General features: G+C 40.8%; 1 protein-coding gene across 1 annotated transcript in view; it reads left to right on the forward strand.

Annotated features, from left to right (window-relative positions):
• The first annotated feature begins 357 nt into the window (after positions 1 to 357).
• The window catches only part of patl2 (PAT1 homolog 2), a 19924-nt gene continuing 6048 nt past the window's right edge, over positions 358 to 14233 (forward strand). The window contains exons 1-17 of the mRNA XM_037691018.1: positions 358 to 475; positions 639 to 786; positions 7195 to 7463; positions 7543 to 7605; positions 7680 to 7730; positions 7805 to 7963; positions 10225 to 10299; positions 10393 to 10541; positions 11001 to 11075; positions 11157 to 11280; positions 12066 to 12183; positions 12364 to 12470; positions 12540 to 12593; positions 12662 to 12804; positions 12934 to 13090; positions 13362 to 13502; positions 13819 to 13916. Of these exons, the coding sequence (XP_037546946.1) occupies positions 452 to 475; positions 639 to 786; positions 7195 to 7463; positions 7543 to 7605; positions 7680 to 7730; positions 7805 to 7963; positions 10225 to 10299; positions 10393 to 10541; positions 11001 to 11075; positions 11157 to 11280; positions 12066 to 12183; positions 12364 to 12470; positions 12540 to 12593; positions 12662 to 12804; positions 12934 to 13090; positions 13362 to 13502; positions 13819 to 13916 (1955 nt within the window). The 5' untranslated portion in view covers positions 358 to 451. The remainder of the gene's footprint in view (positions 476 to 638; positions 787 to 7194; positions 7464 to 7542; positions 7606 to 7679; positions 7731 to 7804; positions 7964 to 10224; positions 10300 to 10392; positions 10542 to 11000; positions 11076 to 11156; positions 11281 to 12065; positions 12184 to 12363; positions 12471 to 12539; positions 12594 to 12661; positions 12805 to 12933; positions 13091 to 13361; positions 13503 to 13818; positions 13917 to 14233) is intronic.

Consider the following 14233-nt stretch of genomic DNA (forward strand, 5'->3'; position numbering starts at 1 on the left):
AAAAAAAAAAAAAAAAATTTTTAATATATATATATATAGATATATATTTTTTACTTTATTTTTCAGGGGTGCTGGGTTAAAATTTAAGGGTGCTTGGGCACCCCCAAAATGAGGCTAAAATCGCCACTGTCCCAAACCGTCAAAACTTGCAGAAAGTTGTGAGAAAGTCTTTGGTCACCAGAGGTCACTCTTAGCTAAGCAGTTGTTGCCCGCGACGCTGAACACGTTTATTTGAAGAGACAGCTGTTTAATCTGAGGTCATGAACGATTTTAGAGACAAAATTCTTTCATGGTGACGTCACGACGGCCACGCCCCCCGCGCCTCACAGGTGTGTTCAATTAGTAGTTGATGAGCGTCTCAGCGGTGTGGCTGGAGAAAGCAGGTAGTTTCACACGAAAAGTCACCGTGTGCGCGTGGCTCAAGTGTAATAAACATTTCCCAAAACACACGATGAGTGATTCAGAACAGCAGCAAGTAAGTTATAACGTTTCTAACGCGTGAAATACCTGGTGAATTTAGCAAAATGTCACAAGTCAAAGCAAAGGAGGTCGTGAGGCGTTCACTTGACGAAAGTAAACGGGTGCACGTGGCTTTTACAGCATTATTTGAGCGCTTTGTGTTTTCACTATCTTGTCAGGAAAATGTTTGTGAGAATGCGTGGCCTGAGAATGGAGAGGAGTGGAGTGATGCAGAGAATGAGAGCAGCATGGACTGTCAGCTCCTGCAGGCCATGGCTGAGGAGGACGAGGACATAAACGTCTACAACGAGGAGACCTTTGGGTTGGGTGTGTAGATGTTCCCTTCTGTTGGTGCTGTTGAGAACAACGAATGTATCTGAAGCTCAGCTGAAGAGCTGATGCACCAACATTCTGCCTACAAATACACAAGAGGTTGACTCCAGTCTGCATATTGTGCTCATATTTTTGTTGCTTAAAGCCAGAGGCAACATTATTTGCTTGTTTAGCAAAATAGCTCATGAACGTCTGGATGGATTTTAATGAATCGCCCAGAAATTATTAGGATGAGCTGGTTAATTTTGGAGGCAGCCTATAGTTTTATAAATGCTAAGCTAAAGTTTAATGTGTACTTGAGTCTTTGCCCTGACACAGTCTGTGAGCTCTTATCTGGTCACGAGCTCTGTTTTTAAAACCTTGCCATTAACTGTTGGAGTTAACTCTGTTGGCAAAATATTTCAAACCACTGGATGGATTTGATTGAAAATGCAGATGGTAGGGTTGGACACGTACAGTAATGCCCTTTCCTGTCATAATGAAAATTAAAATTTACAACAGTAAAATATTTTGCTTTTGTAAACGCAATTCATGTGATTATCGTTTGTTCTGTCAAAATCACTTACTTTGTGGATTTTCATATTATGGAGAGGAGCTCAGTGACGAGAGGCGACAGACCACCAGTCCTGCAAATGTCAGTCTAAAAACTGTCAATGATAAAATGAAGATGGACCGGTTTGATCCAGTCTCTTAATATTTAAGTGTATTTCATTGGCTTTATTCATAAATCTGAGGGCAGCTGCTGAGGTGAGTACGGCCAGGAATGCAGCTTTCACAAGATGTGTACACAAATGTTTGTGTATATATATATTATTTTAATTCCATTAATTTGTCTCAGCAGCCACAACTCTGAGATTAGAATTTAAGATTGCTTTGGGTTACACCTGAGCTGCCACCAGAGTAACTTCATAAAATTGCTGCTTCCAAACCTAAAACCAATAATGCTTAAATTGTCAGCAGATGGCAACCTATTCTGAGCTTGGCTCTGTTGGAGGTTTCTCTGTTGAAAGGGAGTCATTGCTTTCCACTGTCACCAATGTGCTGCTCGAAAATTGGAATTAAAGATTTGACTTAATCTGCTGCCTTCCTTGGATGACTTTACAATGTATGTGTGTATTTTTTGTGCCGTGTCCCTAAATGAGGTTTGTTGTGAATTGGCGCTTTATAAACTAACAGAATTGAATATTAGACAGGATTACTTCATTTCAATTCAGTTTATTTATATAGTGCCAAGTCACAACAGAAATCATCTCAGGACACTGAACAGAAACATTCATATACATAAAATTAAGTTAACATTATCTGAGGAGCAGACTGCTTTGAGTCTTCAAATTTGCCGCACTCTCATCCTGAGTGAACGAGCATAAAGGCAACAGTGGAAAGGAAAAAAATCCCTCATGATGAAGATATTAATAGTTCATAAACCTTTTGCAGAAACACACATTAAAGTTTCCAAACTACCATTTTAAATGAGATATGAGCAATCAGTATGGATATATTCCACCAAGTCTTCAAATCATCACACATTTGTAGTCTTGGCCATCAGCTGGCACTTTTAAACAAAAAAAGCTTAAATCATTTGAATATTTGTGTTTACCATTTTTAATCCATTATAGAAACAATATTTCATCCATCCATTATCTTTTAGGTCGTTTTCACACCAGATAGTCCGGTAGACTCTGTTCGAGACCAATATTCATGACCTTTTGTTTACATTTGAGCTGGTGCGTTTGCATTCACACTGCACTGTGCAGTTGAGTCAACTTGTTGAACCAACCTGTTCCCCCGCTCGCCTGTGGGGGCGCTGCACCAAGAACTACTGAAAGAAACGACACAAAAACCTCTGAAGACACGTCGTCTTCTTCTGTAAATAAAAATAAAAACAAAGTGGCATCAAGTTTTAGGAGTTATATTTTGTCATTTTTCAAAAATAGACTTAGCATGAGCAGAAGATGAGACAGAAGACCATGGAGAATATTGTTTTTCACACAAGGCAGCTGACAGAGCAATGCGTGTTTGTTTACCCTGCGGAGCGGGGCCCGGTCTGTTTACATTCACACTGCGCTCGAACCGCGCTGGAGTTCGCTTCTACCGGACCGAGACCTAGGTTTTAGCCCGGGCCAGAGTTTGCCTTTTTGTTCCGTGACAGAGTTCGATGGCGCGTTCACACCTCCCTAAACGAGCAGGACTTTCTAGGAAAACGAGCTAGAGTTCGATGAAAGCAGACTAAACAGGGCTGGTGTGAATGCACCCTTACCCACTTCTTCCATTTTTGGGTCACGGGGGTCGCCGGTGCCAATGTCCAGCAATCACTGCGAGTGGTGGGGTACACCCTGGACGGGTCTCAAGTCTATCACAGGGACACAGAGACAAATGAGACAACCATTCACTCTCACTCACACCTAGGGACAATTTAGAGTTACCAATCAGCCTAACATGCATGTTTTTGGTCTGTGGGAGGAAACCGGAGTACCCAGTGAAAACCCACGCATGCACAGAGAGAACATACAAACTCCTCCCAGAAAGGTCTCAGGACCGGGATTTGAACCGGGGACCTGCTCACTGAGAGGCAGCAACTCAACAGTTGCACCACTGTGCTGTTTCATATATTTTTAAAATATTATAAACCGGAGGTGTGTGAAAACTCATGTAATTTCCAAACAGCAGATGTTTAAAGTAACTACACAAATGCATGATGATCGTGTGCTGACTGCTAAACACGTTAAATAAAGACTCCAGCATACACCCGCGTCCTGTCAGCCGCGCGGAAACTGTGCGCTCGGTCCGCAGAGGGTTCAGACTTCATGCTCGAGAGTCCACCCTGAGTGGCTGCAGAGCAGCTCCTCAGACAAAAGGGGCGTTTACCTTCGGGACAAATTGAGAGAGCCAATTGGTCATTTGCTGACACGCCTACTGGATTGATGACATCGAGGAAAAAAAAAAAAAGAGCTGGCAGCCCCAGCTGCAGCAATGTTCTGTGTTTATATGTTGTTAATAAAAAGTTCTAAAAAAACAAAACAAAATTATAACAAGGAGCGCTGGTCCTGCAGCCCACGCATCAGACCAGCCCACCAGGAAATCTCCAGACCCTCCTACAGCCAAGCTGGACCTGATTTCTCATCATTTCAGTCATGGCATCAACGGAGAAGGAGATTGCTTACCTTTTGGCAAAAAAAAGAAAAGGCCATTAAACCAAATCGGGGCTTAAGAATGGGAATTTAATACAATGGTGTCACATACAAAACAGTCGCCAGGCAGTTTATTGTGTGACAGAGTACGCGTACGCAGTTGTAAAAATGAGCTTTGCGTGGACATGCCCTAAAGGCGTCCGCTTCGACTCTTAACCTGGTGCATGTGGACTGATGTACGCGGGAGTATACTGGGGGCTTAACTCCGTAACTGAGCTCCAGCAGCAGCTGTGCCCCAGCCAATCATACAGGAGCAACTGAATAAGGAACCAATCACAAAGCGGTGAGCTGTGGAGTGAGCGTGAGCTCAGCCAATGGCTGTGAGCCTCATTCAAAAGCAGCAGAGAGGGGAGCGTAGGTGGTTTGGGAATCTGGTAAGGATGCTTCGTGCATGTCTGACTGGGAGGAGGCCTTGGGAAGACACGCTGGAGAGATTGGCTCTCAGTTGGCCTGGGAACACCTTGGGTTTCTCCCAGAAGAGCTGGAAGAGGTGGCTGTGGAAAGAGATGTCTGGGCCTCCCTGCTCAAGCTGCTGCCTGTTGGCTTTGGAACAAGTGGAAGATGGAAGGATGAATGTTCTAGTGTTCATGAAACGTACATTGAGATCTTTCTATTTTTCCCTCCTATGCCTTTTGAATTTTCTTTGCTGCCAAAGTACTCCTATTGAACTTTTTGCAACCATTCAAACATCTAATAATTAAGAGCATTTAGGAGATGATAGCTGTCTTTTGAGGCTTGTGCTGTAATTGGTTTTTGACATGTTAGTTTTTATTTAAGCTCCATTAGATACATGGGAAAATTTCAGCTGCTTGGATTTGGGCCAACAAAACTACCCCTACTGACAAACTTTTTAATGGTAGTTTTGCACACTATGCCACTGTCTCAACTCATCGGTTCTACACTGCACCATTTTAAGAGCCTGACCACTGAAAGTACCCACCCTCACTCAGTCCGGTTTATGGGACCACCTTGTTTGAGGTTCGACGTGGACTTCTCCAAGGTGCAAATTCTGGCATAAGCAGACAGCAGCCGTTGTTTGGCCAGCAGAGCTACATCACTGAATGACTCTCTCAGCAAAACTGCACACTACATCTGAACCTACGCTTCCTAATCATCTTGATGGACAGTGCCACAATAAAAAAATTAAAACGACGTGTTTACCAAGAGATATCAGAGATGATTGCACAGCATGGCTACACCAGGACTTAGGAGCAGTGCCGGGATAAGCTAAAGAAATTGAAGTCCGATTATAGGCCGATTTAAGGATCACAGTGAGCAGAGTGGCTCAAACGCAATGACCTGTTACGATACCGCCCACTTTGCATTGACAATCACGCTCAGAGCGGGGAAACGAGTCACAGTGGCAAATCACCTGCACCTGAGAAGAACCGATAAGATGAGAGCTGAGTGGAGTCACACTTATCAGTGGCAAAGTGACTAGACTCCATTTGTCAATCTACAAATCCCAGTGATTATGGAACTATAAGTTGATCTTTCATACTTATACAAGTAAATGAAGTCTAAATTTTATGCTAATGAGCCTGCTTCAGTGCAAACGCATTACAACCTCGATTTAGCATTTTATATAACAGATGTAAATCAAACGAGCAAGTGCTTTTAGACTAGAGCTACCGCCATTAGTACTATTGGTAGTAATTACACTACTATTAATACTATTATGTGGCACAGTTGGTAGAGCTGCTGCCTCTCAACAAGCAGGTTGCCGGATAGAATCCCGTCCGGGGGGCCATTCTGGGTGGAGTTTGCATATTCTCTCCATGCATTCATGTTGGGCTAATTGGTAACTCTAAATTGTCCCTAGGTGTGAATGGTTGTCTTGTTTCTCTTGTGTGGGGCCCTGTGATGGACTTGCGGCCTGTCCAGGGTGTCCCCTGCCTCTCACAGTAACTGCTGAATATGGGTACCAATGACCCCTGTGACCCGAAAAGGAAGAAGCTGGTAAAAGAGAGATGAATGGACGAAGTTCCACCATGTGGTCCCCAAGAGTTGTGGCCAATGTCTGGAACAGGCAGATGCATTGTGGACCACCTCAGTTTTTTTCCACGTTGTAAAGTCTGCCTAACATGCCTGACCTAATCAGCATGGTGACAGCTGTGCCTTTCAGTTGGACTACAGACTCTATTAGAAACCAACACTTGAACTATTGCGCCCAATTTAACATGCTCCTTTAATACCAGGCTAAGATGCTCTTTAACCATTTTCTCATCTTCTGCCTCTGTTTCCATGGTGCTGATTCAAGCAATGAACACTCAATGACTTTGAGTCGGTGAGTAATTAAGAACACCTTTGCATCAGCTTTCAGTAACTCTACACAACAAGCGATATGCATCCGTCATACTAACTGCATGGTGCACTGGGAAAGTTCTTTCCTATGACCTGAGAGACATGGGTTTGAATTTCACTGGTATGTAGTCTGAAAATGAAGAAATGAAAACAATGTGCTTCACCTTTGCGTTCATACTTACTTTGTCTGGCTACCTTTGCACAGTTAAGGAAAATTATTCTGACATCTTGGCCATAAATGCTTAAATTTTAATGTTATGCTCTCCAGCTGCCCCTTCATTCTAAACAGGAGAGAGGGCTTTATAGCTCTTTGAAGGAACCCGTTACTGAAGATCTATTCACTTCAAAGAGCCGTTCAATTATGAACAGCAGTGAAGTCATCACATACAGCTGTGTATAGTGATGTACACCATACATGATATGTTGTCAGGTCCATACCATGTCTTATGATGAGGGATCCCGCCCCCTCCTCACCTGAGCTCCTCTCCATCGTCTGTTCAAGAACAGGTACTTTTCAGTATCATTACTAATACTACTAATAGTAGTAGTAGTAATAATGCCATTACAATGCTAACATACATTTTAGCTGTTCAAATACAGATGGTCAAAAAGGCTGCACTATTTTGAATTTCATGCACACTTTTTATTTTTTGCATTATTTTTTTTCTAGCCTTTTTTATTTTTAATGAATGAAAATGCATTAAACTGATTCCATATTGGACCCTGAAATTTCACTAATGGAAAAAGACTGGAATCAAGTCACAGCTGCTTGTTGTGGAGATACGGATTACCTAAAATGAAGTCCATTTTGTTTTTATTGTAGGGCTAAAGTTTGACACGATTCAGTCGTTTAAGCTACAAAAGCTGTAATGGAACAAACTGAAACCTTCTGTGTTTATCTGCATCTCAGATCCCGACCCCCACAGCACCACAGACTCTCTTGGGTTTGGCAGCGGTCCATTTGGAGAACAGTTGCCTGAAACGTTGATACCAGACCCCAATCCTCCATCTCTCCACAGCCCCCCCTTATCACCGCCCATAAAGAAGCCTCAGTTCCTGCTCAGGGCTGCCCCATGGCAGCGCGGCAGAGGCAGGGGGCGGAGGGCAGGACTGGACAGGGGGCAGATGTTCGAGGACCCAGCTGTGATGAGGATAGTGGAGGGCCGGCCAAGCCTCATGGTGACTGTTCATTCAACTCCAAGTAATGGCTCAGCTTGTAGTGACTGCGTTTAATCTTTGTTGTTTTTTGCATTTGAAGAGTCTCGACAACGCTATAGTAGACTGTGGGCCTGCCGTGTACCGGAACGCCTTTCAGAATAATGTAAGTGCTAACATTCACATACTTGTCCTCCACTTTGTGCAGCTCAGACTTCCTTCCACTGTTTTTGTTCCTAGAGGATGACACCTTGCAGAAAAAACGTCAGGGTCTCGGGATCAGTACTTCAGGTTACAAACGGCATGTTATCCTTGATGGATTTGTGAAACCTTTACTTTAAAACTGGTTCTTGTATTATTTGTAGGACAGTGCCATAGTGTGTGTGATTGGTCACAGAGGCAGAGGTCAGCACATGAACCACAGTTTCCTGGAGTTGCCACATCCCATCCCTTTCGGAGGCAGGAGAGGAGAGCCCAGAGGATCCTTCATCAGAAGACATTTTTATCAAAGAGTTCCCCCTCAGGTGGAAAATACTAAATTTTAACTTGTCTTTTACAAGGAACACCCCCACACACAGACAAATGACTTGGCAAAGGTTTAAATCACTTGTGTTTGAATATAAAACAATAATTCATTTAACCTTTATTTATACCTTGATAAATTTATACCTTGATAAATTTTTATACCTTTATATATTGAGCCTCGGGGACTCGTTGACAAGAGACCTGAATTTTAATGGTGATGACAACAGTGGATGACAATAGACGATCATAAAGTATGCATGCAATTTATTTTTTATTATGCGTACAAATTAAAAAAATAAAAAATAAAGTGAAAATAAAAATGGTGATTAAGGATAATGAAAAGAGGAAAAGTATCATTAAATGGAAAAGTAAAATGGAGACCTAATGGCTTCAGTAGTGGACTAAGAAAATAAACTGTTTTGTTGGATTTGATTTACGTGAGAACATCCAAAAGTCCTTTTCAATACATCTTTTAAAACCACATTTTCCTTTGAACTTTTTAACATGATTACCATCAATAACAAACATTAACTTTTAGTTTTGGAGCATCATTACTGTAACTGTTGCTGTAAAATTTTAGTACATCATGCTCAGATATGTATGAAATTATAAGTTGGACTATTTGAAACTTAAAATATAAATTTTTAACTCTTGTGGATGCAGAGTTGAGGTATTTTTATGTCTTTATTTGATTGAACCAGAAACTAAAACTCAGCAGTTTTGTTGTTCTCACAAAAACATCATTTCTGGCAAAAACACATAAATTGAGCACCTGATATTCTTTTGAGATCTGCTAAGCTAACTGGTGAGTTCCAAGATTTTTCAGGCAGATTAGTTTTCTTCAGAAGAAAAGGTTCTTTTAGTTTCATCTTAATTTTAGACGTTTCATAAAGTATAAAACTGTAAAATGTGAAAGAAATGGAGAATTCAGTTCAGCTAAATTAGAGCTGCAATTTTAAAATAAAAATTTTTTTTTTGCCTGAGCCCCAACCCGACCTGAAATTTGGGCCGGGTTGGACCAAAATTATGTGCTTGATAGGCGGGCCGGGTCAGTCTCAGGCTTTTGATGCGGTTTTAATAGCGCATGTGGCCCCACCCGCCCTTTGCTCTCGTCACACATCTGAGGATTTGCAGGTGACCCACAACAAGTGACATAATGGAGCTGAAAAGTATTAAACAAAAGCTAAAAATGGGAGAACTCGCTCTACAAAGCCATCACAGTGAAATCTGCTTATGTGTCAGATGTACACTCGGGTCCGACCGGCCGGTTGAAAGATGTAAAAAATGTTGCGTTAAAGATGGACAACCGGATCATCACCCGCACGTGTCTGCTTACCAGCTGGTTGAAAGAGGTGGAGAAAATAAAAAATAAAAAAGGTTAAGCTTCAGATGGACGAAACGGATCATCGGCCACGTGCATCCCGCTCCACCTGCTATCAGCCTCCGTCTGTCTGTTGAGCTCTCTGTCAGTAGATCAGTTTAAGTCCAGACTGAAAATGCATCTATTCTCCCTGGCCTTCACTCATTAGTACCTGATTGACTCAAGTTTTGGGGGAATTGCAGCAAATATGCAATAGTTGTCTTTGTTTTTATTAGTACTATTATTTTATTGATATTTTACTGTAAATTTTATTATACTTTTTATTAAACTTTATTTTATCATATTTTTATCTACGATGTAATTCTTGTGAAGCACTTTGGTCAGCTGTGGTTGTTTCTAAATGCACTATATAAACTTTGAATTGAATCTGCGGTGAAGGAAGTTGCAGCATCTGAACTAAAGCTGACGCGAGCAGCGCATTCAATTAAAATAGCCTTGTTCTATATTTTTCCAAATTTTGCTCTAAAATATTTTTATCTGTAAATTAGCCTCTTTTGGGATTGTTTTTTAAATATTCATTTTGTAGCTATATTTAATATTTGTATGGTGACTTTTTAAATCAACAAGAAATTGTACATCTTATGTTTTTAAAACTATCATGTTTTACTTGCATAAGCAGTAAAAGCTTAATAAAAAATTAAAAAGTCTTTTTTTTTTTCGTGTTCGGGCCTGTAATTACAGTTAATTTATCGGGTCTGGCTCAGAAAAAATGACAATGGGCTGGGCCGGGTCAGGTTGGATTTTTTTAGGCCGAATGCAACTGCAGAAGTGACTATCTAAAATAACATCTAAAGCTCAAACATGTGAGATTATTAATGCAAAATTACTAAAAATTAAATCTCTTCAGACATCAGTTTAATTTTTCCATGTATTTTGCAGATTCATGCACCCATGATACCAGGATCGCCCATCTTCTCACGCCAGCCACTGACACCACGACCACATTTTAACCAGGTTTATTCCCTAATCTCACTGGGAGAATTCTCCATTTATCATTTATTATGACTTATACATTGTTTTGTATGTATATATATTCTGCTGAATCAGACGGGGGACTTCAGGTTTCCTCCAAACCACCCTTGTCCCTCCTCTCCTCGGCCTCTGGCTCCCAAGGTAATGCAGCTTCACTTCGGTACCAACTCCCCAAGACCCTCAACCTTTTACAGCCCTTCGTCTACCCCAGTGGAGCCTTTCCGGTAGGTTGTTGCGTGTCACACTTGTTTTAGGATGACCTGAGAGAGTTGTCGACAAAAATGAAGAACAAAGTATATTTCACTTGAGTCTTGATCATTAGAGTATTTATAATGTCACAGTGACTTTAGTTGAGATTCTTTTAACTTCTACAGTTAAACTTTCATTTAAAGCAAGTATTACAAAGTTTGTACCATATTGAGCTGCACGTCTCACTGACATTACGTTTATGGGCCTAATCCTTTTTCAACTCAACAGAACATTGTTCTGAACATTTGATTTGTGGTCCAGTTTAAAGTAAAATGATTTGATGACTGACAAGCCATGCTTTAAAACTTCTTGCCCGTGGTGTAGCTTGACAGGCCAAGTGGCATCACAGTATTTTTATAAAAAAAACTTCTGTCTGTGCATGAAACATTTTTTGGAAGCTTGTGGCTGGAGGGCATAAACTCTCTGCTCAGCAGGTACCCCGGTCCAGTCACGCAGCTCCATCCTCAACACAAACGACTCCTGAGCCAAAAACAGCGGCTGTTCCAAAGGTCAACACCACATCAAGAGATGATTTTGTATAAATGTTTATTCAGTAGTGCCTGGTGGAATGAGTTTATTCCTGCTTATAGAAAGTCTGAGGGCTGGGACCCTTACTGTCATCTCATGACCATTAAAGAAAAGGAGTGGATCACCCGGCTGCTTATGATTCAGCTGCAGAGTGAGAACCCGTATCTGGAGGATTACTATTACCAGGTAGAAAATTTAATTATTTCTCAGGATTATATCACATCACACACTACTATTGTCTCATCCTTTATTATTTTTCTTATGTTTCTTCTAAGAAGGCAGACTCTTGACAAGATGAAGTATTTTAAAATGCTCAGTATTTATTTATTCCAAGCTTTTTACTGTTAAAGGTTATCTTTGGACTTATGGTTGCTTTTTTTTTATTTTTAACTGTTTCGGTCCCGCTCTTCACCATTTTTCAAAGATTTTGATTTTGTTTGAGCCACATAAATCTGACCTACAAGATATCAAAAGGCTCCTAAACTCCGATAAGTTGGTGTTGACACTAAATGGACAGTTTAATTTGATCCTGAGGCACTTCACCATCAGTTTGTCACAAAGACCCATTTTGTTCTGCTGTGACTAAATCTTTTAAAAAATATCAAAAGATAAGAGTTAAACAAAATAGTATTTTGGCAGCAACAAGGTGATTCTCAAAGAGCTAGTCTATATTGATGGACGGTGCATCTCGTCCTTTGGGATGCAGTTCATGATGTAGATATCAAGTCTTTTTCCTCTTCTCGTTTTACTAAACACTGCACAACATGCAGCCATTGTACAAAAACTAAATAAAATGTAAAGCAAAGCAGCAAAAATCAGAGACATGTTTTCAATAAACTTAAAGGTTGAAAAATAAAACCTTCTGACCCATTTAAAAACACGTTTGTCTCCCTGGAAGCAAAATGTAAATAAATGAGGTGTTTAAAACTTGGCATTGAGCTGTTTTTGGGTCATCTTGAACTCTCCAACAGGAGTATTATCGTCGGATAGAAGCCAAGTTGGCCGAGGAAGAGCTTGGTATCCGGAGCAAGAAGGAGCCACTGAAGCTCACAACGCCTTACATCACGAAAGTGGACGCCTACACTCCAGGTTTTCTTCACGTTGCCTTTATAATGCTACTACACCATATTTAGTTGGTCATTTGCGTAGCCAGTCTCTAAAAGAAACTACAAATTCTGGAAGAAACGCACACGTGCATTATGTTAGGGTAACGTGCTGTTAAAGATGCACTGCTGCAGATTTTCCTCAATTGGTGTTTTTTATTTTCAGTGGTGCATATTGAAGGCTCTTTAGGCCAAGTTGCTGTGTCCACGTGTTATTCTCCTCGTCGTGCCATCAGTGCAGTTCATGCAGTCCAAGCTCAAAGTCCGGTTGAGGTCGGTCTTTTACCATTTTGTGTATTATTACAACTGGATTTCTCTTACAATTACATATTTATTCCCCAGGAACAAAAAGACACCAGACAACAGCGGTTAGAGATTCTAAACAAAATAGAAAAGGTACTTGCTTGATACTTAATACTTGTTTTAACAACCTACAGAGTATCATTACTTTCTCCTTCTTCCAGCTGTTTGGTGTTTTGCTGGAGGTGGAGGAAATGGAGAGGATGAAAAGCACAGTTTTGTCTGAAGCAGAAGAAGTGAGGTTGAGGGAGAAGACCCAGAGAAAAGTGGAGCGAATCTATTCACAGCTGCAACACTACAAGTCTGTGTGAGTTAAAGTACCAAACAAATATATTGAACTAAAATACTTGGTTTTTGTTGTACATAAGCCATAAATTTAATACAAGTGCTAAATATTAACTGTTTGAAGACCAAACCTTTTCAATTCCTGATGCAGTGATTCAGGAGTGGAGTTTCTTCCTTTCCTGACCGTCTCAAAGGGTAAAAAGCTTCTCTCTCGTCTGCTCCCGTTCCTGAAACACGATGCAGCAATAAAAGTCCTGCACATCGTGACCTCCAACCTTCCTACGCTGATGAGCAAAGACACAGAGGAGGTAGGTCAGGTGTAAGTTGCTGTTTCTACTCTAAAAACCTTAACCAAAATGAACTGTGCAGTCGAAGTAACTTCATTTCTACAGTGATTTTACTTTGAATCATTGTTTATAAAGTTCTCTATTCATGTTCTGAATACCGCATGGACAGATGAAACTAACTTCTCAGAAAAGCTGCCTTTTTTATCTTTAAGAAGCTGTCGGATCAAGTTTTATTCACCTAAATTAACAGCTCAATGGTTTTGTTTAATCTTTATTCCTGCATCATGTTTAGGCCCTTCCCGTCCTCTACCCACCTCTCCGAAACGTGATCACCAGCCTGACGTTCAGTCAGCTCATCGTTGTCCTCAAAGATCTGACTTCTTCAGAATCGCTGTCAACATATGAGTGCCTCTCGCTGGCGTGTCAGAACAAGGTTGGTGCCCTGAACTGTTGAACTTTTATTCAGTCCCTTTATATTTTATTTTTATACACTCGTCAATGGCTGAATTATAGTACGTCTTCGTACGTCTGCAAAAATTTCACTACTTCCACACATAACTTCTGATCTGCTCAAGATAATGTAATAAAACTTGATCAAAGGTCAAATGTTTTACAAGGTCTTTGCTTGTCCTGGCCATTACAATGGATTGCTGTATAATTTGTCGACGGAGGTGTAAAGTGTCTTGTGCAGTTCTCATGTTTTGTTTTTAAAATTTTTTCCTGTACATGTTTTTTTTTTTTTTTTTAAGTTTGGACTGTCCTTGCTGTATGCTCTTTTGTCCCACGGAGAGAAGCTGCTGTCCTCAGGTGTTCCTCTTGAGCCCAGCATTGGAGACTTTGAGACTTGGTAGGACGATTATTATTTTTACCACATGGCTCTTTAGATTAAAAAAAAGATTAACAGGGCTGACTTTGTGTCCTGCCTGAAAGTACAGCAGGTATTCAGAGTACAGATTTGTAGTTTTGTTTGTCACTTAGTGGAGCAAAGTTAAAAAATAAACAATTTGCTTCTGGGATTCACAATTACCTCAAACTTTACAGTTTGATCACTTTGAGCTTCAATGCCTACTATTCAGTGCTGCCTGGGGGCATTTATAGAAGTGGAGCGGGGCTTCTGCTTTTTGTTTTCATTTATTCATCTTTTCAGGCCTTGTTTAAATGACT

Source organism: Nematolebias whitei, chromosome 17 (assembly GCF_014905685.2).
Source record: "Nematolebias whitei isolate Nwh7 chromosome 17, NemWhi1, whole genome shotgun sequence".
NCBI lineage: Eukaryota > Metazoa > Chordata > Actinopteri > Cyprinodontiformes > Rivulidae > Nematolebias > Nematolebias whitei.